The sequence below is a fragment of the Muntiacus reevesi genome, chromosome 17 (genome assembly GCF_963930625.1).
Source record: "Muntiacus reevesi chromosome 17, mMunRee1.1, whole genome shotgun sequence".
NCBI lineage: Eukaryota > Metazoa > Chordata > Mammalia > Artiodactyla > Cervidae > Muntiacus > Muntiacus reevesi.
This window is the reverse complement of record NC_089265.1, coordinates 53701450-53725589: the sequence shown is the minus strand read 5'-3', so window position 1 is coordinate 53725589 and position 24140 is coordinate 53701450. Positions and strand designations below refer to the sequence as shown.

Here is a 24140-nt window from a genome sequence, read left to right as displayed (position 1 = left end):
CGTGTGGATAAATCATTTAGTAGTGAGTGATGTAGAATCCATGGCTCTACGTGACTTTTTCGTAACGTGCTGCTATTAGCTGTGTCTAGTTGTATTGGTAGTTGAGGACGATGTATTGAGATGACATTGGAGAATGTGTAGCGACGGATTCAGACCTTAGATATTTGATGACAGATATGTACTGTACTGTGAAGGTTTATATTTTGGAGATGATCCGATACAAAGCTAACATTTACATTTCAGACTACTTAGGCACTCACTTCACAGTTCCATTTTAATAAATGAGTTTGCTACTTCTTAACCAGTTGTTCTGTGCATTACATTAACCTTTTTTTTTCCTACATTTTTTTTCCTAAAGGGAAACCCCTTCAGCTTATATTTTGTCACTGTCACTCTGGGTTTCTTTTTCTTTCTTTTAATCAGTGGTTTTGGTTGTTGTTGTGTTGTTTGGCTGCACTGTGCAGCATGCAGATCTTAGTTCCCTAATGAGGGATCAAATCTGTACCCCCTGCAATGAAAGGGTGGAGTCCTGTCTGCTGGACCACCAGGGAATTCCCATACCTTGGGTTTCTTAGTACCTGAAAATGTTTGTGATTTTCTGTGGGCTTTGTTAAGAGAAAGCAAATTTTTTTTTTAGTATTAAGTTTTTCTTTTATTACTTGAAAAAATACTTCTTTCAAAAGACTTATTTTAAATTACCCAGGCTTCCTCATTGGTTGTAATTTCTTGTTATTGCTAGTGAATTGCATGGGACCTTTATAACTATGACTAAAGTATATCTAGTCACACATTATTGAAGAAAGTCAGTAGGGTCTCCCTCATATAACACTTTAGGTATGATTAGATAAAACATTTAAGACATGCATTTAGAGTTGGGGGTATCTTTCTAGCTGGACTTGGGGTCCACAGAAAGTTAGTGGGTTTGCACTTATGCTAATATTTTTCAGACATTATTAGTGTATTCTTATTTGACAATGACACCAGTATAAGAACTGTGTAGATCATAAACATGGGGCCTGCTCCTTTTTGAGAATTAGGGCCTATTTGCGATAACCTGTTTTTCTGTAGGTCCATTATATGACTCTGCACTAAAGGGCATAGAAGGCCTTTTGGCTGAGGAAGTAGACTTCTTCAGCCTACTCTGAACTTGTTGTAGGAGTGATCACGTTATTAAATTGAACAGTTTTTTTCTGAAGCTTTTTCAAGTTCAGTGCAACCATGGAGTTTCCTCTGATGAGCCAGTTTTATGGCTTCGTGTCAAGACCATAAAAGCTCTGCTGTAGGATACGAATGCCCTCCAGACACCGCCACCCTATCTTCCTTCCATCTCGAGAATATTCCAAGTTGATTGCTAAAGAGCCAGCGTGAGGTTAGATTAGATCTTGGTAGTTATTTCAGCCAGGACTTAGCTTTGTTGTTTGTACTTTTTTTTTCTTTTGCTTTATTTATTTTTTTGCTTTATATATTATTTTTTTTGCAATAATTAGTAACCCCATGGGAACAAGGTCCAGCTTTGTGTTTATAATTATGAATTGCCCATGAACACTACAATTGTTGACCGCCTTCAAGGTGATACATGTAAAAGCAACGGTATGAAATTGTGTTCTTAATTTGAAATCCGGTGGGGAAAGAGCTCTTAAAGAAGGACATGTAGTTTTCGGATTATGAGAGATTCAGCTGTTGCAAACATTTATTGAGTCTTTACCGTGCGCCGGGTTTTACAAGCTGCCTTCACCTGTATATACACTGTGGCTGTATGGCTGGTGTGTTATTGCAACAGAGTTCCCGCCTGGGGCTCCCGGGTCAGATGAGAAGGGAAGAAGGTGATCTTAATTACCAGGGCTGGCATTCTGTAAGGGAACCTGTAGGCATGTCCCAGGGCATTTTCTAGTCTGTCTGCTCCCAAGAACTATAGGGATTTCATTGAGCCTCAATCCCTTTAGTAAATGGCATTAAAATCTCTTTTTTTCAGGACAGCGATGGTGACAAAAGCGATGACAACTTAGTTGTGGATGTTTCTAATGAGGTAACCGTTCTCTTCATCAAGGTTTATTTTTAGAGCAACTTGGGAGAGAAAGGACGTGGAGCCCCCGCATGTTGGTCTTTTGCGACTTTACACATTAAGAATTTACTGAGTGTTCCTAGACAGAGCAGTAATGGTCTAAAAACAACACAAACGTGTTTCTTTAAAAAAAAAAAATCTGTCTGTCTGACCATTTTGGATTCCTGAGTTGGTGTCTGGCTCTCCTGCCTGTTCCGTGCCCTCTGGGCAAAGTATTTGAGCATGAGGGGAGATACAATTGTTCCTAGATTTTTTTCTTTACGGCGCCTCCACGGGTGTGCTTGCAGACACCATCCTGTTCATGGTAAGGACAGTATTAGGTGCATGCCCTCAAGCCGCCCAGATCTCACGGGTTCTGAGCACTCTCCTTTAATTTGGAGAACTGGTATGGAAACAGAGTTTGTAAAGGGAAGGAGCCCTCTGTTGCGAGTGAAATCATGAGACCTTTGCTTGTGCTTCTGGAGGACCCCTCATCTCCCCGCGCAAGCCCCGCGCATTCACCCAGGGAAAATGGGATTGACAAAACCCGCCTGCTGAAGAAAGACGCCTCCAGCAGCCCGGCGTCCACTGCCTCCTCGGGAAGTTCCACTTCTTTGAAATCCAAAGAAATGAGCTTGGTAGGTCATAAGAACTGTCACTTGCCTATTTAGCAGTTCGGTTTTCTTGGGGAACCAGAGGTTCCCTAATGTATTTGAAATATGGGGTTTTTAATGACTGAGTTATATTTTTAAGGGTTTTAAAGTGAAACTCATGGTTCTGCTCTCTGTCGCTGGGTGATTCCTTTTTCCCTCTGGTTCGCCTCTTCTGGGCCATGATGAGAGCAAGATGAGCTTCCGTACTTTGTTGCCTGCTTTCTTGGGGGATGTGTCCGTGGCACAGACTCTCTGAAACTTCTTACTTGGCAAATGGCTTGAACGCCTTAGGCCCTGTGAAGTCCTTCACTTTGTTAAGTGGTGCATTTCCCCTGGTTTTAGACTGACCCATCCTGTCGGGTCATGTTGTGATTGGGTTATGGGGCAGCTAGTGATGTACTCAAGGCGGCACCAGGGGTAACCTGGAACTGGGGGAGGGATGAGGGTCGTATCAGGCCCATTCATGCTCAGTCATTCACCAGACATTGTGGAGTGTCTCATCTCTCCACTCACCATAACAACCCTGCAGTTAATCCCTGTGTGGTCCCCCAAGGCATTATCCCTTTTCACTGATGGGGAGGCAGGCCTGAAGTTGGCACGCTTGAGGAGCCTGCCAAGTTTACACAGCATGTGGACTCCCAGGCCAGAAAGAGCTGGGGTCTCTCTAGCCTGTGTTCTTTGCTGTCCCAGAGCACTTCTCAGACTGGCTAAAAGGACGCGAAGGGTTGAGATGCAGAAGAAGGTGCCCTGTGACCCTGTTACCATCTTGACTCCCGAAGGCCTCTACACTAGTGGGTCCACACTGTTTATGTAGGCAAATGGGTGCTGCTGCTGAATGCCAAAGAGTTATTTTTTTAGGTACATCTCTTAAAATGATTGGGGTAGTTCTAGGGCTTTTGCCTCTGAAATGCTAGTTTGCTTCTCATCGAGTTGATGGCTCAGCTAGCTGTCTTTCACTGTCAGTCTCAGTCCCACTGCCACTAAAAGGCAAGGGTGGAAAGGTTGGTGGGGGGGAGGGTTCCTCCCTCTGTTTTTCTCGGTGCTGGAGGCATTTGTTTCTGAGTGACCGAGAACTTTCCTCTGGGTGGTCATCATTCTTACTTGGACTAGATCCAAAGTCCACAAGCCCGATGGAAAAATACTTTTTAAAATAAAATCTGTGGAGGAAGGCGTGTGATCATGTTCTGTGTCTCTAGCTAGAGTTTTAATTCTGGCAGGAAGAGGAAAGGTCAACATTTCTCACTCACAAGTTAATGCTGTCAACATTGTGTGGATTTATGAAAATTGGCCGAGGGAATAGCTAGAAGGTGCCCAGTGTTCCAGCTGCTGTTGTGATAAATTGTGTAATATGGCTTGGATTAAAAATAATACTCATTTAATTTGTTTAATGATACCAGCATGAAAAAGCCAGCACGCCTGTGCTGAAATCCAGCACACCGACGCCTCGGAGTGACATGCCAACGCCAGGCACCAGCGCCACTCCAGGACTCCGTCCAGGCCTCGGCAAGCCTCCAGCCATGGACCCCCTCGTCAACCAAGCGGGTGAGGCCTCGCCTCTCGTGGGCTGTGTTTTGTTTTTCTCTTTCCCAACTTGATTTGTCTGTTCATCTCATTGTGCCGTTTCCCCGTGAATAGGAGAGGTGCTTTCTGCCTGCCCCCCTCCTTCTTATCTCTGAAAAGCTGTGATAAGAAACAGATGTTTGTCCTTGGGTTTCAGCAGCTGTACCCTGTTCAGTCTCCGACTGTTTACATTTGGTTTTTCTTTTATTTCCAAATAATCCAAATCCCAAGGACTTCAATAAAGTTTCTGATAATTATTCCGCCCGTAAGCTCGTTACCAAACTATCATTGTGTGTCTGAGATGACTGATGTTGACCGAAACGGCCGGTCTGGCCGGCCCACGTGTGTTTCTTGCGTGCCTTGCTTGGCCAGTGTTCTGCTGGTGATCCCTTAGGGATCAGTGGTCTCTCTTCCGGGAGAAATCGGGAGGGTTTCTTTGAGACTCCAGCCCCTGAACAGACTCATAACTTTTAACTGTATCTTCCATTCTGGGAAAGGGAGAATGTAATACCCTGGGCCAGGCGGTGAAGAGGCCCCAGAATATTCCTCCTCAACTTGTGCTCTTATTTACATAAATCCAGGATCAGGTTTTTATTTGAAATTGGTACCAGAGATGGAAAGTTCAAGCTGAAGGACAAATCATGGATTTTTATCAGGAAAGCCTTCTGCATTTAAGTCAGAAAGTGGTGCATTCTGTCAATTAGGTGCAGTAACGCTGCTTAATTCCGCTGGTTTCCCAGTGTGGCCAAGTGGATGTTCGAGGGGGAAATGCTAGGCCGTGCTCGCCTTGGAGTCCATTCTTTCCTGGAGAGGAATTCAGCTCTGGGGAAGAAGGGACCAGGACCCTATGTAGGAATTGGAGGTGATACCCCCTCCACCCCCCAACCCCCCCCGGGCCCCCACACCCCCAGCCTTCCCTCCTTCCCCATAGCAGGAGGCCCTGAAGGGTGCCCTGGAGTTGGTCAGGCCGGCGTGAGTGGCCAGGTGAATCACTGCGGCTTGTGCTTCCTCGCAGCAGCTGGCCTGAGGACGCCCCTGGCGGTGCCCGGCCCATACCCCGCGCCCTTCGGGATGGTGCCCCACGCGGGCATGAACGGTGAGCTGACCAGCCCCAGCGCTGCCTACGCCAGCCTCCACAACATGTCACCGCAGATGAGTGCAGCCGCGGCCGCGGCCGCCGTGGTGGCTTACGGGCGCTCCCCGATGGTGAGGATGGCAGGGGCTGGGGAGGGGCGCGGTGGGGCCCCGCGGGGCGCCCGCGGCTGGCAGCCCCACACCTGCAGACAGAGACCCAGTGTCTCCGCCGCTCCCGCCTCCTTCTTGTCCACCTTCATCAACATGCCGCTTCATTAAGTTAAGGCTAAACACTTTTTGTTTTACATTTTTTGTGGATGAAAAAAGGCAGTGTTTAGGAGCTCCTTCAGTGGTTCAGGGGACATCTGGTTTTCTCCCACCAAAGTAGGTTTTTTTTTTCCTCTGGAAGGCGATGAAATGACTCAAGTAGCTCACAGAAGCCTTTTCATTCGTTTCTTGACATTTTTTTTCTCCTCTTTAATTCTTAGGAAAAAATATTTGAGAAGCTGTTATTTTCTCTTTCCACACTTATATTATTCTTTAAACCCAACTGCGTGATTTTGGTGTAAGCAGTGATCTCAGCTCAACAGGGAGAAACACAGAGGGACTGAAGCTGTGGGGCAGGGTCTCCTCGTTCCGCCTTCTCCCACCCTGTAAATGACCTCATGCTTGACCAGGAAGAGACAGAACTGCCAGTAAAGGGGAAAGTTGGCCGTGTGGTCCTTGACTGCATCAGGAAAAGGGACTAGATTATAACTCATAGCAAATCAAAGCCCCCAGATCATTTCTGTTGACTCTTTGAAATATGGCATGTGCATTTCTCTCCTCTCCCTTCTTCATTACCTCCAATAACTGGAGATGATATTAAAGTGCATCGTTTTTCCCTTCCTTTTCACTCCTAGGAAAGGCTATGCAGTGGAGGGCAAGATCAGCCGAGGGACTAGGTGCACAAAAAAGATAGTCTGTATGTGAATTTCTAAACGTTGACTTAGACCAGTGGCATGAAACTGGGGTGATATTGCCCCTTGGGACATTCGGTCGAATCTGGAGACACTTTTGTTCATCAGAACTGGGGTTTGCTATGGGCACTTAGAGGGCAGAGGCCAGTGATGCTCCTCATTATCCTGCCATTCCAGGCCAGCCCTCAGCCAAGAATTATCTGGCCCAAAACGTCGATATTGCTGAAGTTGAGTCACGTTGTCCTGGCTCAGACTGCGTATGTCCTTTGTACTTGTTTGAACAGGCAGAACATCCTAAGTCCACAGGACGTATTTACCAAGGGAAGCTGGTTCTCAATGCACAGATGGATCATGTGCCATCCTGCCTCCCAAAAAAGAAGTGTGTCTTGTGGTATTTAGTGGAGGCTGTATTACTTCTTGCATTATAATTTTTCTTTTGGGAAATGTTAACACGTGTCCCTGTTTCTGTTGCTTTGGGGATTTCTGAGTTTCTAGTAAAAAGTTTTTAGAGGTGTCACAAAGTGCCTACCCTGCATAAACTGAGTCTGCAATGCCTTATTCTGTTTCCAGGTTGGGTTTGATCCTCCCCCTCACATGCGTGTACCTACGATCCCTCCAAACCTGGCAGGAATCCCCGGGGGGAAGCCGTAAGTACCTCTAACTCTTGGGTTCTGTTTTAAAGGCGGTTATTTAGTCACAGGTATCAGCGCACTAGAATTCCAAAGGGAGCTCAGGCGTGGGCGTTTCCAAGGAGATCTCCAGTGTCTTCTCCTGAGGAGTGTTAGCACTGTCTATAAATGGACACCTGGTAGGTGTCATGCCTCTGTCTTCTCACTGTGGGTGCTCTCATGCATTTAGTTATTTCCGCAGAGAAGCTGTTGGAGACAGGGCAAGGAGGGAGGTGAGAACCAGGGATGGTCGGCCCCCCTCGCTTGACCGTTCCTCAGAAAGCTGCTGGGCCTTGCCCTTGGGTTAGAGGGTGCCTGTTGGAGGTTTTCCACAGGACTGTGTTGTGGGCAGTAAGCTGTCACAGACTTGAAGTCTCAGAAACGTGAAATGTGCTCTTTCTTTACCCAGCTCAGTGCCACTTCTTCCTTATTTTGGTGGAAGCAAGAGTTGCGTGAAATGTGGGGGAGTCCCTTCCCCCCCGCTGCCCACCCACAATGAAGTTTTGCTGGGTGCCTTCCTCTGACAGAGCCAGGATTATAAAGTGTAATATGGCATGATGGGAAGCAGTGAGAGGTAGATTAAAGGGCAAAAGAACATTCAGAATTTGAAAAGCCCTGTGGATTATTCTTCCAGAGCCACTGAAAATCACCTGTTTTCCATAATATGTTAGTAATTAGAAATGTGATTTTACATAATTCTTAAAGTTCTCCATTTTTGTACAAAGCAAGCTTGAAGTACGAGAGCCTGTCTTACTTCTCAGCAAACACTCTTGTTTCCCAAGGTGGAAGATGGCAGAAAGCTGGTTCCAATTCATTGATTTTTTTTTTCCTACCAAAAGAGGTGCATGTCACAGGCCTTTTTTTTTTTTTTTTTTTTTTTTTGCGTATACCCTTTACTTTCGAACAGTTGCATTCACCTATTATTTACACGTCTGTTGCAAACTGCATTATTTTGAGCAGTCCGTTCGACTACCTGGTCATCCTTGTGTGGTTTTTATTGCAGCCTTGCTTCAGAAGACAGAAATCCTTACCCTATCACCTGCTTTTAGAAGGCAGATTCCCACTGCTCCTCTTTTCCTGCATTTTGATATCCATCTCACAATAATTTGACTCATGACGAACTGGAGCTTTGGTGTGTGCTGGGAACTAGTAGAGATGTTAAGAGTTTACAGTGACATCTTGGCCCAGGGAAGAGCAGGGCTGGGAAGTGGGGCAGTGTTGCAAATACTTTCTTGGCTGGGAGATCTCTTCTGACTGAAACCTACCTGTGAACCACTGTGTTGTATTTTCTTAGGAAGGCCTCTGGGTGCTTATCGGTATTTCTTGTGGTTGCTGGCAGAGCAGCTAGCTGTCATGTGTCCTTCTATCTGGTGAGTGGATAAAGGGCAGATGAGTACTGTTGAGCCAAGAGACAATAATTAATAGTAACTGATGAATCTTCAGGGAAATATTAGGCAAGTAAGGCCAAGTTCATTTTAGGGAAAGCCAGTTTCTGCAGTCAGAGCTGTGGGGGAGGTGTGTCCAGGACCCCACCCTGGATGTGAAATGTGAGGAAGGAGGGGTGGGGTGGGCAGAGCTGAGAGCCACAGAGTTGGTCCTGAAGGCTGGTGTGAGGGATGGTTAATGCATCCCCAGTTCCTGACAATTGTGTGTGCAATTAGACACCAAGTTTACACCTTAAGTGGACACGCTTCTTAGAACCAAAATAGTCATGTTCTTGACTTGCCAGCACCTTGGACTTCCCCGTGTTCACGGCTCAGACCGCAACAGCAGACTGAGAGGCAAAGCTGTGAGACTCATGTGTGACGGTGGTTTTCTCCCCCTGATCAAAAAGGGCACTGGTGTGTGGATCAGAGGGGTCACTACTTTGTAAAACAGTTAAGATGCTTTTTGGATTCTCTTTCAAGATTAAGGTATTCTCTTTTAAGATATTATGGGAGGAAGATCAAATTAATTGGTAGCAGAGGGAGAATTGAACTTGCCCACTGTCCAGGATCTGGGCTATGCAGTCTTAGTCCATGTATTAATCCATTAAGTAGTTTGAGCGGACATACTGTTCTCATCGTTCAGTAAAGTCATACTGCCCGAGGCAGTGCTGTTCAAACTGGCTGTGATGACAGACCAGTTTTTCCCTGAAATGACAAAGATGGAGACTCCTATACGAGATAAATAAAGATGAGTAAGGGGGAGAAGATACAAAATACCAGTCCCAGTGTTTTATTACAAGAGACAGCCGTCGTGAATTGACCTGAGTTGCTGTGTGAAAGTCTCTGGGAGAGTGGGCACCTCACCAGGGGCAGCAGTGAATGTTTGCCAACCTCGCTGAGCAGTGCTGTCTGAGGCTCATAAGAGAAATGGTGACAAGCCACCATGTCTAGGGTAGGGTGAACAAAGTGGTACAAATTTTCCAGTGTCTTTCTCTGAGAAATTCCAATGGAAATAATGATTGGAAAGGGCACATGGAAGCTCTTTGTAGACGTTTGACGGAGAACTGTGTGTTAGGTACCCAGCAGGCCCCAGGGAAGACAATGCCGGTCTTCCTGTCTCTGGGGGGGCTACTGATATTGGGTGGACCTTAAAGAAACAGTAAATGCTCGAGTTATATTTGTGACAAGTGCTAAGTGCTGTGAAGGCAGAATAATGGTGATAGGCAGACAGGTAAAGAGTGATAGAGTCGGTAATGGGTTCCTTGGGGTAGGGTGGATACACAGAAAGCTGAAGTTCATGCAAGAGGATAAGCCAGCTGGGCAGAGGGGTCTGGGAGGGTGGGCTGTTCTGGTATAGGGGACAGCAGGCTCCCAGCACAGAGAGGGAGCTTGACAATTCACGGGCAGATGGTTGAGTGTCTGAGAAGTGTGGTACAGCCGGGAGCGTTCATTTAGGGTTGGAGGGACCTCAGAAGTGCCTCTAGTGTGGCTGCTCATCTGTGGTTCAAGTTTCCTATAATGGCCTCACCAAGTGTCTGAGCATCTCTGACCCAGCTTCTCTAGTGATATCAGCTCATTTTCCCTGGCCCTTTGAAAACTCTTTGAGCCCTTGAGTTGAACTCTGTCTCCCTGGAACTTTTACCTGTCAATCCTGTTCTTACCCACTCCCTGGGACCACAGAGTGCTCCACTAATCCATCCTTCTCAGGACAGACAGCCCTTGAGATCTTTGGAGACCACACCTCTCCACCAGGTATGCCTTCCGGCTAAGTATGTCTGTTTCTTCAGCCCTGACTTACGGGATATGATTTCAGGTTCCTAGGCCGTCTGTCAGTCCCTCCACTCCCTTTCCTCTCTTCTACAGATGTCATCCAAGTTTGCTGAATAGGCGAGAGGACCCTGTTGGGAGCTCACAGCCTGATGATGGGGAGATGGTTTTGATCAAGTAATCACCAAAATAAATGTGTAATTAAATTGAGATAGCTGTGACCATACCATACCAGTCAGGTATGACCTAAGTCAAATCCCTTATGATTATACAGTGGAAGTGACGAATAGTTTCAAGGGATTAGATCTGGTAGATGGAGTGCCTGAAGAACCATGGACAGAGGTTCACGACATTGTACAGAAAGCAGTGACCAAAATCATCCGAAAGAAAAAGAAATTCAAGAAGGCAAAGTGGTTGTCTGAGAAGGCTTTACAAATAGCTGAGAAAAGAAGAGATGTGAAAGGCAAGGGAGACAGGGAAAGATACCAACTGAATGCATAGTTCCAGAGAATAGCAGGGAGAGATAAGAAAGGCTTCTTAAATGATCAATGCAAAGAAATAGAGGAAAACAATAGAATGGGAAAGACTAGAGATCTCTTCAAGAAAATTGGAAATATCAAGGGAACATTTCATGCAAAGATGGGCTCAGTAAAGGACAGGAATGGCAAGAATCACACAGAAGCAGAAGAGATTATGAAGAAGTAGGAAGAATACACAGAAAAAAACTCTACAAAAAAGATCTAAATGACCCAGATAATCACAGTGGTGTGATCACTCACTTAGAGCCAGATATCCTGGAGTGTGAAGTCAAGTGGGCCTTAGGAAGCATTACTATGAACAAAGCTAGTGAAAGTGATGGAATTCCATCTGAGCTATTTAAAATCCTAAAAGAGGCTGCTGCAAAAGTGCTGCACTCAATATTTGCACAGCAAATTTGGCCACAGGACTGGAAAAGGTCAGTTTTCATTGCAATCCTAAAGAAGGACAGTGCCAAAGAATATTCAGACTACCATACAATTATGCTCATTTCATGCTACCAAGTTTATATTCAAAATCCTTCAAGCTAGTCTTAAGCAGTACTTAAACCAAGAACTTGCAGTTCTAGTAGCTGAGTTTAAAAAAGGCAGAGGAACCATAGATCAAATTGCCAACATTCGCTGGGTCATAGAAAAAGCAAGGGAATTCCAGAAAAGTATCTGCTTCTGCTTCATTGACTACACTAAAGCCTTTGACTGTGTGGATCACAATAAACTGGAAAATTCTTAAAGGGACGGGAGTACCAGAGTGCCTTACCTATCTCTTGAGAAACCTGTATGCAGGTCAAGTAGCAACAGTTAGAACCTTACATGGAAGAATTGGCTGGTTCAAAATTGGGAAAGGAGTACAACAAGGCTGTATATTGTCACCCTGCTTATTTACCTTTTATGCAGAGTACATCATGCGAAATGTCAGGCAGGATGAATCACAAGCTGGGATCAAGATTGCCGGGAGGAATATCAACAACCTCAGATATGCAGATGATACCACTCTAATGGCAGAAAGTGAAGAGGAACTAAATTGCCTCTTGCTGAAGGTAAAAGAGGAGAGTGAAAAAGCTGACTTGAAACTCAACATTCAAAAAACTAAGGTCATGACATCCAGTCCCATTACTTCATGACAAATAGAAGGGGAAAAAAGTGGAAACAGTGACAGATTTTGTTTTCTTGGGCTCCAAAATCACTGTGGATGGTGACTGCAGCCATGAAAATAAAAGATGCTTGCCCCTCAGAAGGAAAGCTATGACAAACCTAGACTGCATTTTAAAAAGCAGAGACATCACTTTGCCAACAAAGGTCCATATAGTCAAAGCTATAGTTTTTCCAGTAGTCATGTACGAATGTGAGAGTTGGACTATAAAGAAAGCTGAGTGCCAAAGAATTGATACTTTTGGATTGTGATGCTGGAGAGGACTCTTTAAGAGTCACTTGGACGACAAGGAGATCAAACCAGTCAATCCTAAGGAAATCAACCCTGAATATTCATTGGAAGGACTGATGCTGAAGCTGAAGCTCCAGTACTTTGCCACCTGGTGCAAAGGGCTGACTCATTGGAAAAGACCCTGATGCTAGGAAAGATGGAATGCAAAAGGAAAAGGGGGTGGCAGAGGATAAGATTAGATAGCATCACCAACTCAAGGGACATGAATCTGAGCAAACTCAGGGAGATAGTGAAGAATTGAGGAGCCTGTTGTGCTGTAGTCCATGGTGTCTCAAAGAGTCAGACATGACTTAGCAACTGAACAACAATAACAAGAACTGTGACAGAGTATTGTTTTCTGAAGCTCTGAAAGGCTGATCCCATTTGGAGGGTTAAGGGAAAATTCTCTTAACCTTAAGGAAAAGTTTGAAGGGGAAGGGCATAAGCCTCTAGGTAGAGAAACCAGCATGTGCAAAGGCCCTGTGGTCTTCCATTGTTTCTTATCAAAGAGCTTGGTATTGCCACTATTCTCTATTTGTTTTGATGTCAGCGTGATCTAAGATCTCAGTAGGCTTTCCCAACCAACCTGGACATTTTTCTCTCTCCCACTTCTAACTTCTCTTGACTTCTTTTTGTTGAAGGCATCATCCCAGTTCTTACAGCTGTACTCGGACTTTAGGTTTTGATGCTTTCCATTTTATCCAGTCTTCTTATTTCTTAAAATCCTCACCAAGATTGTATGCGAGAGTTTCCATTAATGAAATATGTATCTGATCTTGTCTGTTTCTTGCTCAGAAATCTGCAAAAGGTGCATATAATCTCCTGATATAATCCCTCTGATGGAGTCACCTCAGCTTGTTTTTCCAGCCTCATGTCCTATATGCGTCGCATCTCATGCTCTGGCTGAATGGGATAACCTTGTATTCCGTGAATGGCCCTCCTCCTACCTGGAGCAACTTCCCCTCTAATTTGTCTCTACCTGTTCCTGCAGAAATATTTTCTTTCCTTTAAAGACCACTTCACGCTGCTGCCACCTCCCAGAAGCCTTTGCTGATGCCTTTCCCACATATGATCTCTCTGCACCAGCCCCTTCCTTCTAAGTCTTGTGACACTTTCCACACTTTGGCCTTGAATTATAATCATGTGTACACGTCCTATCTCTATTTGCTTCTTCCCTGCTAGAATTAAAGCTTCTGAAGTCCTCTTGTTCCCTTGAGCCTTGATAGCCAGTAAACAAATGCTTGCCGCGTTGACAAGGTGGGGATGAGCCCAGGATTGTGTAAGACTCTATGATTCATCCTTTTCCAAGGGAGAATGCAGTTTGCATTTTAGAGACATGCAATGCTGATTTATAAGCGGTTGCCCTGACTGTGTTTCCAAACCCTCAAGGCGAAATTTAATTGCTGCGTTTTGTCGACTTAATTTGAACTTACTTTGAGTTTTAGGAAATTTATTCCCTGAACTCTGTGGAGCTCACTGATAAAAAAAGAAACCTGAAGTTTAGACAGATTGACATCTTTGTTATACCTCGTGCCTCCCTCCCCTCAAGATGTTTTTTCCTGGCCCAAGGGCACCGCTTTCCTCCCCACAAATACTTGGGGCCGAGGTCTACTTGCCTCATATAGTAACATCTAGAGTTCAGTTGTAACGCACACTAATAATAGTTTGACTCAAGATTCCAGCTAAGTTCCAAGTTCCCTCACCCTGTGTTTTAATGCTAGACGTGTAATTGAGAAATCTTCCACCCACTTAAATGTTTAAATAAACCTTTTAAACTACCTTTTTGGAGTTGGAGCCTAATGGGAAGAGAAAATCTAAACTACACTTGGGGTAAAATTGCCTCTTAAGAAAATACGTTTTGCAGCATTGAAAAAAGGCCATCCAGCTTCTAGCTGAGAAAACGTTTCTGTGGCCAGTCCCCTCCCCCTCCTCTCCATTCTGATCTTGCTTCTGATCCCTATGCTGACCATGTCTAGATTCCACACTTGGTTTATTTAGTGGATTTGGAGATCAATTCAGCCCCCCCTTTTACTTATTATGATACTTGGGTATTTTTTTTTTGTCTATTAAGTGCATAAAGGAACATGCTTATTTTGTGCAATATTGTCACCACATGTGTTTGAGTTTAACTTCTGTTTTTCTACCTTTGAATGGTTTAGGACTGTGTACCTAATTTCTTAGGATTATACTGAAGTGTGAGTCCTTTCCTTTTGATGCGAGTTATGTTTAGCTGCTGGACAATCATCCCTTCCTTTTGTCTCCCTTTTTACCTCTTCAGAAATGGCATCCAGCTTACTAGGCGTAGTTTGTCTTATCTGTTAAGTGAATACTGCTATTTATCTTCAGTGCTTGGCTCCTTTGCTAGGACTTTTGAAGGGACCTTTGAGGTGGCTATATTTTAAACTTATCTCTATCTTTGTCTTCCTTTTCATCCACGTGTCTCTTGGTTTGCATCTGGTCCTGCATAGGAGCCCTGTTGCTGCCCCAGCACATTTACAGTTTGGAAACTTTTCATTGATGGAGGAAGTAGGTTCTTAGAATCATCAATGCAGACTTTGATCAGAGAACTTCTAGTCTATCAGCTAGACCATCTCTTCTTCTTTACTTTGTCTAGTAATTTTTTTTATATCCATTTTAAAAAGTTCTGCATTCCCCTTTTTAAAATATGAGGATAGCTGTGTATTCAACTAAATAAGGGAAAAAAGTCCCCATCTTAATAGTTCAATGTCCTCTCTTTGTATTTTGTTACTAAAGCCCTCCATTGATGTAGAAATGCTGTGTTCAAGTGGGGTGAGGACTGTGACTTGATCTGCATGTTTGCTTTTGGGAGGATGCTCAGAGGCCAAACTGGGAAAATCCTGTGAAAGAAGTAAAGGATTTAACAGAGGTTACAAGTTAGGCATGCAGACCCTAAAAAAAAATATTAAAGGCAGAGTTTGTTACATTGGCAAAGAAAGATTTTTATCGTTAGTAGATGAATTATATACCTGAGGACTTTGCCCCACCCCTGAATCTTAGAATAATATGGCTCTGATTTTCTTAGAGTCCACATCCCAACAGTCCCAGCCGCCACCTTCACTTTACTAATTCTTGAGGCTGAGAGCATCATCCAAAATCATAACTTAACATTATTCTCATCTGTCTTAGAATGAGCTAGATGCCACAGCCCTCAGTCCTCGGGGCTCCTTCATGAAGCGCATGGATGATGCCCACGGCCCCTCTTGAGGCGAGAGTGTCAAAGGTAGTGCTGACTTGAAAGCAGAGGTAGAGGTTAGAGCCCCGCTTCTGTGATTGGCTGACCCTCCTAAGTATGAGCTGAGTTGGACCTGTTATGCATGCTGTCTTGTCCTACTGTCCGTCCTCTGTAAATAACAAGGGATGGCCAGCTGCCTCCTGTGACATGGGAACCAAAGGTTGAATCTATGTTATGCTTCCTACTTTCCTGCAAGTACTTTCCCACGTGACATCATTTCCCCCACACCTCATCAGTCACATTTACAGGGTATGTTTTGTCACAGCATGCTGTAAAAATAGGGAAACGCAACCCAGATAAGTTCTATATGGCCCCCACGTCTCACTAGTGACTAAACCGAAACTCTGGCCTGGGTCGCCTCACTTCCTCAGCTTCACTGTGTGCTCTTCAGCACCCAGACTCCGGAACCAGCTCGTCACACGTGACCCACGGCAACTTCTGCCGCAGCTGATGTCTGCGGGGTCTCGTATCCACCGGGTTCTGCTGATGGGGTGGCCTGTGAATTTCACAGTTACTGTTGTTCTCATTGCCTCTTGTTCTGCTCTTCATCAGCTTTGTATCTCTGGGACTGCCTCTCCCCTTTGGGAAACCACCTCTTAGGCACGTTTGGTATAAGTTCTTTGGGAAAGTTGGCTGGCAGAGCCCAAGTGGTTAGAGGACTCCCCAGCTTTCTGTAGCTCACTTTCCTTACTGGAGCAGTCTTTCATGCCTCGATTCGTAAGTGATTAGGTAGCAGTTAATGAGTTGAGACATTCAGATTCTTCTGCTGAGCACCAGCTGTATGCTCACTGATGCAGTCATCCCACCTGTCCCCAGAGGGCTGGGAAATGAGACAGATATCACTGTGGGCAGTTGTCCTCAGCGTGATAACCATTTATGTTGAATCAGGGCACCAGGAAAGGACCCACGGCACCTGGGGAGTCGAGGCAAGCCGCGAGAGTGGGGAGGAGACACGCACTGAAGGGGAGGCGGTGCTATTCTGGGCAGGAGGGAACAGTTTGTGCGCAACGTGGAGATGTGACAGCCTGCGATATTTTAGGGGACTGGCCTGTGGTGCCACACGGCTGGGAATTTAGGCTACAAGATGGTCACACGAACTGCGGCTCATAGGCACTCAATCGTGAAGACTTGGTGAGCCATAAAAAGTGAGTGAAGGTTTTGATCTGGTCAGATTTTTTTTTTTTTTTTGGATACCTGCTTATATAGCAAGAAATTCTCGCTCGGGAGGGCTGAGTCCATAGGCAGCAGGGTCTTGGCCACAGCTTTTATCGCCGGGGTCCCTGGTTCTTCATTGCTGTGTGCTGGATCCTGCCTACTTCCAGCAAACCCACAACTCTAGCACTGACCACAGAACACTGTGTGGTTTTATGAGCAGGGGCCAGTCTGCCGGGGAAAGAGCCTGCTTGCTGGAAACGCAGTGCCGTTTCCCAGTTCGCAGTTCCTGCAGGGTCCCGGGGTGCCTCCGCCTCTGCCGTGTGCCCCAGGAGTGAAGAGTCCCTGGTTCCAAAAGAGTTCAGTTCATTCAGGTTTTAAATCTGTGATGTCCTTCCAAAATAAATAAATAAATAAACCTGTGATGTCCAGTGAGCTTTACTCTGTTCAGTTCTGCCACCAGATTTCAGAATCAGATCCTGATCTGCAAGTGCTTGATTCAGACAGCCGGGTCTGGGGACTCATTTCTCTGAGGCTCTGGGGTGTCGGTAGGTGGCCCCTAACCAGGCCCCATCACCCAAGTCTCCTCCTTTCTACCCTGCAGTTGACCACAATGCTCTCTCCAGACATCCTCCTCTCGTCTTTGCCTGTGCTGTCTCCCCACCTAGCCTTTTAGGATTTATGGGTATCCTGGTTTTCCTGGCCTCGCCATCGCCACATGCTTTCCTGGCTCCCACCCCACGCCTCCCTCCCTTTCCGCATTCCTGGCTGTCACACTTGTCCTCTGGTCAAGATAAGAGCCCTGGACTCAGCATCGCCTCGCTTTCCTCTTTTTAAGTCACGGTATTTAGTATAGATGCTGTCATTTCCCGAAGAACCTGCAGGTGTCGAGCACAGAGTTATGTGTTTTGCACTTTTGCAGCTGGTGGCCCTTTTTTCCTTGCTACCACCCCTGCGGCCTTTATGTTTCATTATTATTATTTCTATCTTGTCGATCAGGAAACAGATACATAATAGGCTGCAGGTAGTTAAGCCCCTTAGGAAGACCATAGTCAGTGAGGCTGTGAACCAGGGCCCCTGAAGCTCACGTCCCTTTAAATCCAGGGTCTGGGCTCTCAGCCTGGCTGTGGACCCAGCTTACAGTGGTCAGGAGTCCTCCTCTTCCCTTCTTTTTTCTTTTTAAAGAGTTATTTGTCTGTCTTTGGCTGTGCTGGATCTTCGCTGGTGTGCGTGGGCCTTCGTCAGTTGTGGCGAGCGGGGGCTGCTGTCTCGTTCCCGTGTCCAGGCTTCTCATTGCGGTGGTTTTTCTTGTCACTGAGCGCGGCCTCTGGGTGCTCGTGCTCACGGGCTTGGTTGTGCTGCGGCGTGAAGGCTCTTCCTGTGTCCGCTGCATCAGCAGGTGGATTCTTTGCCCCTGAGCCACCAGGGAAGCCCTTCCCCTTTTTCTTGAATAAACACATCCAAGTTTGTTTGTTTAATTTTATTTTAGTTTTACTTGGAGGATAATTACAATATTGTGTTGGTTTCTGCCATAGGTCCCCTCCTTTTTGAGCCTCCCTCCCATGAATCCAAGCTTTAAAAATCGAAGCACATGTATAGGAAAGTACACAAATCATGTGTGTATAGCCCAGTGACTTTGCACAAAGAACTGCCGAGAAACCTTATCCATGCCTCTTCCAGTCCCAAGGGGAGTCACCACCCCAACTTCTAATCCCAGAGGTAAATCCTGCCTGTGTGTGAACTTCTATAAATGCAGTCATGCCATATGCATTCTTTTGTGGCTGGTCTCTTTCTAAATTCAGGCATGAGAAATATTTATAAATGTACTCTGTCCGTTTGTAAATACCCCCTCCTAGTTGATCTTACTTTTCCTAGTTTCTCAGTCAGTAAAGAGGCTAAGTTTCCTTCTGGTACCTCGTCAACATTGTTAGGCTGTGCCATTGAAGGGGGCTTTCTCAAAGATCCTCCTGTTCTTCCTGGAGGTGAATAGCAGATTCCAAGCTGTTTCATTTGCTTCCCTGGTTTTTCCTTTCCATCTTTCGCTCTGTGAGCCGCACCTGCCCTATGCCTCGTTGGGGTTTGTTCATTCGATTAGGCTCTCCAGCACAGCGGGCAGCGCCGGCTTCCTCTGAGGCCCCCTGTGACTGATGTATTAACATCCGTATGGGTTTCCCCTGGGATGGACAAATGTTCACAGCTTCTGGCAGCAGTTCGCTGCACTGTGAATCAATTTTAAAACTGCCTAAATATGATGATCACAGACCTCCTCTGTGGTTTAAAGAAGAGGACACCTGGGAGAGAGGTGGGTATCTTCCAAAGACAAGCATACAGCTCTCCGCCTGTACTTCGTGCATCCGTTTTAATCTGGAACATTTAACTCTATACTAAGCAGAGTTCCAGGGGAAGCAGATAAAATTTCTTCCCCTAAAAATCCAGAATTGCTAAGATGGCACCTGATAGAAACTGCCTACCTAGAAGTGCCCACCTTGATTTATGGCAAACAGAAAAGCTAACCCTCACACCTGCCGTAATTCTTTAGAAATTATGGAAAGCTCGAAGAAGCAAGTTTTCTCCCCATGTTGACCACCGTTCATTTGTTATCTTCAGACCTAGATTGTGGTGCCTGGTATCTGGGTCACATAACTTGGAATGTGGATAGACTTCAACCCCAGTTCTTGTGGTCTTATCTTCAAGGACAGTAATACAATGCTTTTTGATTCCAACTCCAAATACCGTGTAATAAATGGCATAGGTTCAATTAATTCTAATGTGCATGTATTGAAACATCATGTGGACTTGATAAGGACTAAGAACACCAAAGGATACTGTGGGCTAAAAAATAGAAGATTTAATAACAAAAAAGAAACAGACTAACTGATGTAGAGAACAAACCAGTGGTTATCAGTGGGGAGAGGAAAGGGGGGGAGGGACAAATGGGGTAGGGAATTAAGAGACACAAACTATTATGTGTAAAATAAACTACGAGAATATATTGTACAACACAGGGAATATAGCCAATATTTTACAATAACTGTAAATGGAGTATAACCTTTAGACGTTGTGAATCAATATGTTATATGCCTGTAACTTATATAATGCTGTACATCAATTATACTTCAATTAAAAAATACAGATTTAGTGGTTTAGTGATGTAAGTGCCTTGATCTCTAATTGTTTTATTTGCATATTTATTTCCTAAGACATTCTGCATGGTTCCCATCATGTGTATCCTGTCATTCAAATTAAGGGTAACGTTAAGGATTTGGGCCAAATAGCCATTTAATATTAGTTATTGGAGCAGTTTGCCAGGAGATAACATATCTAAGATTCCTTTTGCCTTTTCGTACTCTAAGATTCTTAGAGTCTAAGGAGTCAGATATTTTATTTCCAAGCTAAGAAGTTATGTGCGTTTTATGTGCAAGCAGGTAGAAACCTGATATCTTGTATCAGTTTTCAGTTTTGTGCATGCTTAGTTATTTTTCAAACTTTGAGTTAGCATTAAAATGAAAATTTAAGTTCTATATTTAATACCCATGGTCTTTAGAATCTGTTAAGGGACTTCAAGGTGCCAATGATAAGTTCCAGAAGGAGCCCAGACTTATCCTAGAGGGTTGTGGGAAAGAAAACCCTACATACTTCATTTGTTGTTTATGCATGAAGACTTATAGAGGTTTAATGTTGCACTTCTAGTTTACCAAGTGATGCTTTGAATAAGAAGAAAGTGAAAGCAGTGGTCTTCAAAGTGCCTAGTTCAGATGTGGATGGGAAATATCACTCCTATTTCTTCCATCCCCTACAGGGTCTTTTCTTTGTAGAGATTTTATAGTATCTGTAATATATTAGTGCTTGGAGTTTAAGTAATTAGATTGTTAAAGAAAAAACATGCTTTAAGATTTGGGTTTGGAAACAAGTGTACACTGGGATTAGGTTTGTCTATGTTTAACAGGGGAGAAAATAATAGCCAAAATAACATAGTTTATTTCTCTCTCCCGTAAGAGACACTGGCTGCCAGCCCAGGGCAGGTATCACAGCCCCATAGTGTCTCCAGGGTTTGTGCATCCTATCATTTTGTTTTCTGCCCCTCAGCAATTGATTTCCATCTTCAAAGTCATATTGTGACCCAAAAAGGCTACGGAAGCTCCAGTCATCATGTTCATAGTTCAGTTAGCAGAAAAGAGGGAAAGAAGAGAGAAGGCACACGCCCTTCTCTCTTTTTAAATTCTTTTTTTTAATTAATAAACTTATTTTTTAGAGCAATTTTAGGCTAACAGCAAAATTGTATGGAAAGTACAGATAGTTTCCATATCCCCCAGATTCCCTTTCTTTTAGGTTATGAACTAAGGGCTACCCAGTAGCTTCTGCCTGCATCTCATCAGACAGAACTTGGGCATACCTGGCCAGAGCAAAGCTGAGAGGCGTCATCTTTTACTGGGAGCTTTGCTACCTTTGATAGAACTGGGCTTTGTGAACAGAGTAGACAGGGAGGTAGTTGAGGAGGAAACTTGAAGTCTTTATCACAGAATCATTTAACTAAAGACATTCTCTTTTATTATTTTATGTCAATTACACAGAAGAGAGTTTTAAGTCCAGACATGGAACTGGTACATTTAGAAAGCTGTTTTTGTCTGTTGATTTTGAAATATACTGTACCTTGTGTAATTATTATGAGCTCGTAAGGGCTTCATCTTAAGCATCAAAAATAATCATTTTACATTGGACTAAGAAATCATACAATTATACTAGGTACATAGAAGGAGGAATTTTATGGTAATTTGGAAATACATTTAGTGTTTTTATGAAGGAATTTTTTTTATGAAATAAAGCAGCACAATTTAAAGATCTTTATAAAATTTTTAAATATTATTCAGTATTTTTTTTTATACCGTAGACTTTGGCTATTATTTATTTCATTTATTCCATCAATAAACACTTCAACCTCTATTGCTTTCAAAAGGAAAGCAGAGCAAGAATCTTTCTTTTGTCTTTCTCATAAAGGTATACTGTGGTAATGATTAATTGCTCTATGATAAATATTTTTTCTGTCTTCTCTCATGTTCTTCTCCCTAATCATCCCATCTCCAAAAGTGCATACTCCTTCCACGTTACCGCAGACGGCCAGATGCAGCCCGTCCCCTTCCCCCCAGACGCCCTGATCGGCCCCGGCATCCCCCGACACGCTCGCCAGATCAACACCCTGAGCCATGGGGAGGTGGTGTGCGCGGTGACCATCAGCAACCCCACGCGACACGTGTACACGGGCGGGAAGGGCTGCGTCAAGGTCTGGGACATCAGCCACCCTGGCAACAAGAGCCCCGTCTCCCAGCTCGACTGTCTGGTGAGTGAGAAGGAGCCGGTGCACCAGGGTAATTTCCCCCTGGAGACTCAATAAGGAAATCGCTGTCGGGGCCTGGGTTTTATTCCCATTATGAGGAAATGGAAGCCCATTCTGTTTCCTGTGTTAGCCATTTAGCTCTCCCCACCCTCTCCCCTCAGCGTGAAGGTTTCATTTGTTGCTATTTCAGTGGTTAAATCCCAGAGTTGATGGATTTCTCTTAAAAAAATATTTCAACGGTAGTTTACAGAAGCTGTTCTTGTTTGAATGTGTGTTCAGAAGGGGGTGTCCTGTTTAATGGATGGAGCACAGCTAGGCCTGGACTCTGAGCCCTGTACTCCACTCCACTTTTAATTTCCCTGCAGCCTTTGGATAAATATTGAAGAGTAAACATTTGATAACGTGACATAGAACCATTCTGAACAGGGGCTGTGTTTTCAGGGAGATCTGGCTGAGTTTTATGACCTTAACTTCAGGAAAGAGTTAATAGATCACACTGCACGAAATCAGGGCCGCCATCAGCAGAATGGGGGCGGTGGGGTGGGAGGGAGTGCTCCCCTCAAGCACCTATGCCTCCTCCCCACCCCCACTCCCACAGGACGAGAATACCCTGTTGCAGTTTTAGGGATCGTAGAACATGTTGGGACGTGTCCTTTACACAGTACCCATGCACAGTACCCCTTCACAGACCACGTACCGTTGGCCTTGAGCAGACTATAGGCTGCCTTGTGGTCCTTGACCCACAGCCTGCCTGGCACACAGCAAGGGTTCTGGAGAGAGTGTTTCCGAGAAGAAGGCAGACTGTGGTTTTGAGCTGAAAAGGCTCTTTGGGATAGTCCTTGATTTATTTTTTTAATCAAATAACTTAAACATATATCTATTAATGAAACTTAAACATGAGGAAACATACTTAAACACAGCTTAGCATTCTATGGTCTTAGGAGAGTTTTGTAGCACTCATTTTTTTGAAATCACACTGGTTACAGTTTCTCCACCCTTTGAACAATAGGCCATGGTTAAAGCACAGTAAAGACTTTGGCTGTTTCTGCTGGGGATGTGGTTACTTCTTTGTTGGTGGTGGCGGGGGCAGGGGGATCATTATAGAATTCACCTTCCTTTCTAATGTGTTGGTTTTGATGGAGGGATGCCTTCTTTTGTTAATTTCTTTGGCCTCTGGATTGAGAGGCTTAAATATGACAGCAGCCAGGTTACAACTGGAGAAAGCAGCTGTGTTAAATTCCCAGACAAGGATCCATCTGGCTAATGAAGACACGGTACAAGCCTTAGGCAGAGAGACTTAAGAGTAATGAAAACCAAAACCCAGGCAGCAAGTCTGCATTTTCCAAATAGTAAATAACAGGGTAATGAGGTCAAAGATTTCTAAACCAGCTTTGAAAAGTGGTTTTTTCCATAGAGAAGTACATGTACACCCGCCGTACATGTACTGATGGCCTCTGCTTTGGCTCGGCAGCAGTGGGAGTTACACGTAAGCCTTCATATGCGCTGAGCGGTCCTGTGAGGTTGCTTTGTTTACCACTCGGAAGGAGCCAGTGGCCATCAGAACCGGATCTTTACTATAGAATGCTTACTTTGCTAGTATCCGTGAAATACCACATTTTAAGTCAACAACCAAGATAGCCGTTAGAGAACACGGCATTGTTACTGCTTGGTCATGCATTATAACAATTGAATTATGTTTATTTCACAGAACAGGGATAACTACATCCGTTCCTGCAAATTGCTCCCTGATGGCTGCACTCTCATAGTGGGAGGGGAAGCCAGTACCCTGTCCATCTGGGACCTGGCGGCCCCCACACCACGCATCAAGGCAGAGCTGACGTCCTCGGCCCCCGCCTGCTACGCCCTGGCCATCAGCCCCGACTCCAAGGTCTGCTTCTCCTGCTGCAGCGACGGCAACATCGCCGTGTGGGACCTGCACAACCAGACGCTGGTGAGGTGAGCGGGGGTGGTTTCCTAAGCTGGGGTTCCTTGGGTCAGAAAGGCCCCCTCCTCCCATTTCTCCTGCTTCTCTGCCTGCCCCCAGGTTCTCAGCCCACAGAGGCCAGGCTTAGAACTGGGTGTCAGGACCGTGTCGCCGGCCTCAGGGGCTTACACTCTTGCTGCCATGCTTGGGTGTCACCCAGACTTTATATTTACCTCCCTGATGTTCCTATTCTTCATGCCAGATTTGTTTAAAAAATATCCCTGGCCTTTGCCAAGGGGCAGAATACCATGGATTAGATGGAGGTACAAAAGGTCCTCAACGCTAGATGTTTTTGGCTTTGCCTGGAACCTCAT

General features: G+C 44.9%; 1 protein-coding gene across 10 annotated transcripts in view; it reads left to right on the top strand.

Annotated features, from left to right (window-relative positions):
• LOC136148301 (transducin-like enhancer protein 1) overlaps positions 1–24140 on the top strand; it is a 92255-nt gene that overhangs the window by 61532 nt on the left and 6583 nt on the right. For 5 of the 10 annotated variants that reach the window (XM_065907809.1, XM_065907804.1, XM_065907803.1 and 2 more), the window contains 7 exons: positions 1973–2026; positions 2527–2679; positions 4092–4236; positions 5270–5460; positions 6858–6934; positions 21596–21845; positions 23551–23798. In XM_065907809.1, the coding sequence (XP_065763881.1) occupies positions 1973–2026; positions 2527–2679; positions 4092–4236; positions 5270–5460; positions 6858–6934; positions 21596–21845; positions 23551–23798 (1118 nt within the window). The remainder of the gene's footprint in view (positions 1–1972; positions 2027–2526; positions 2680–4091; positions 4237–5269; positions 5461–6857; positions 6935–21595; positions 21846–23550; positions 23799–24140) is intronic. The other 5 variants (XM_065907811.1, XM_065907810.1, XM_065907802.1 and 2 more) reach the window with 3 other exon arrangements.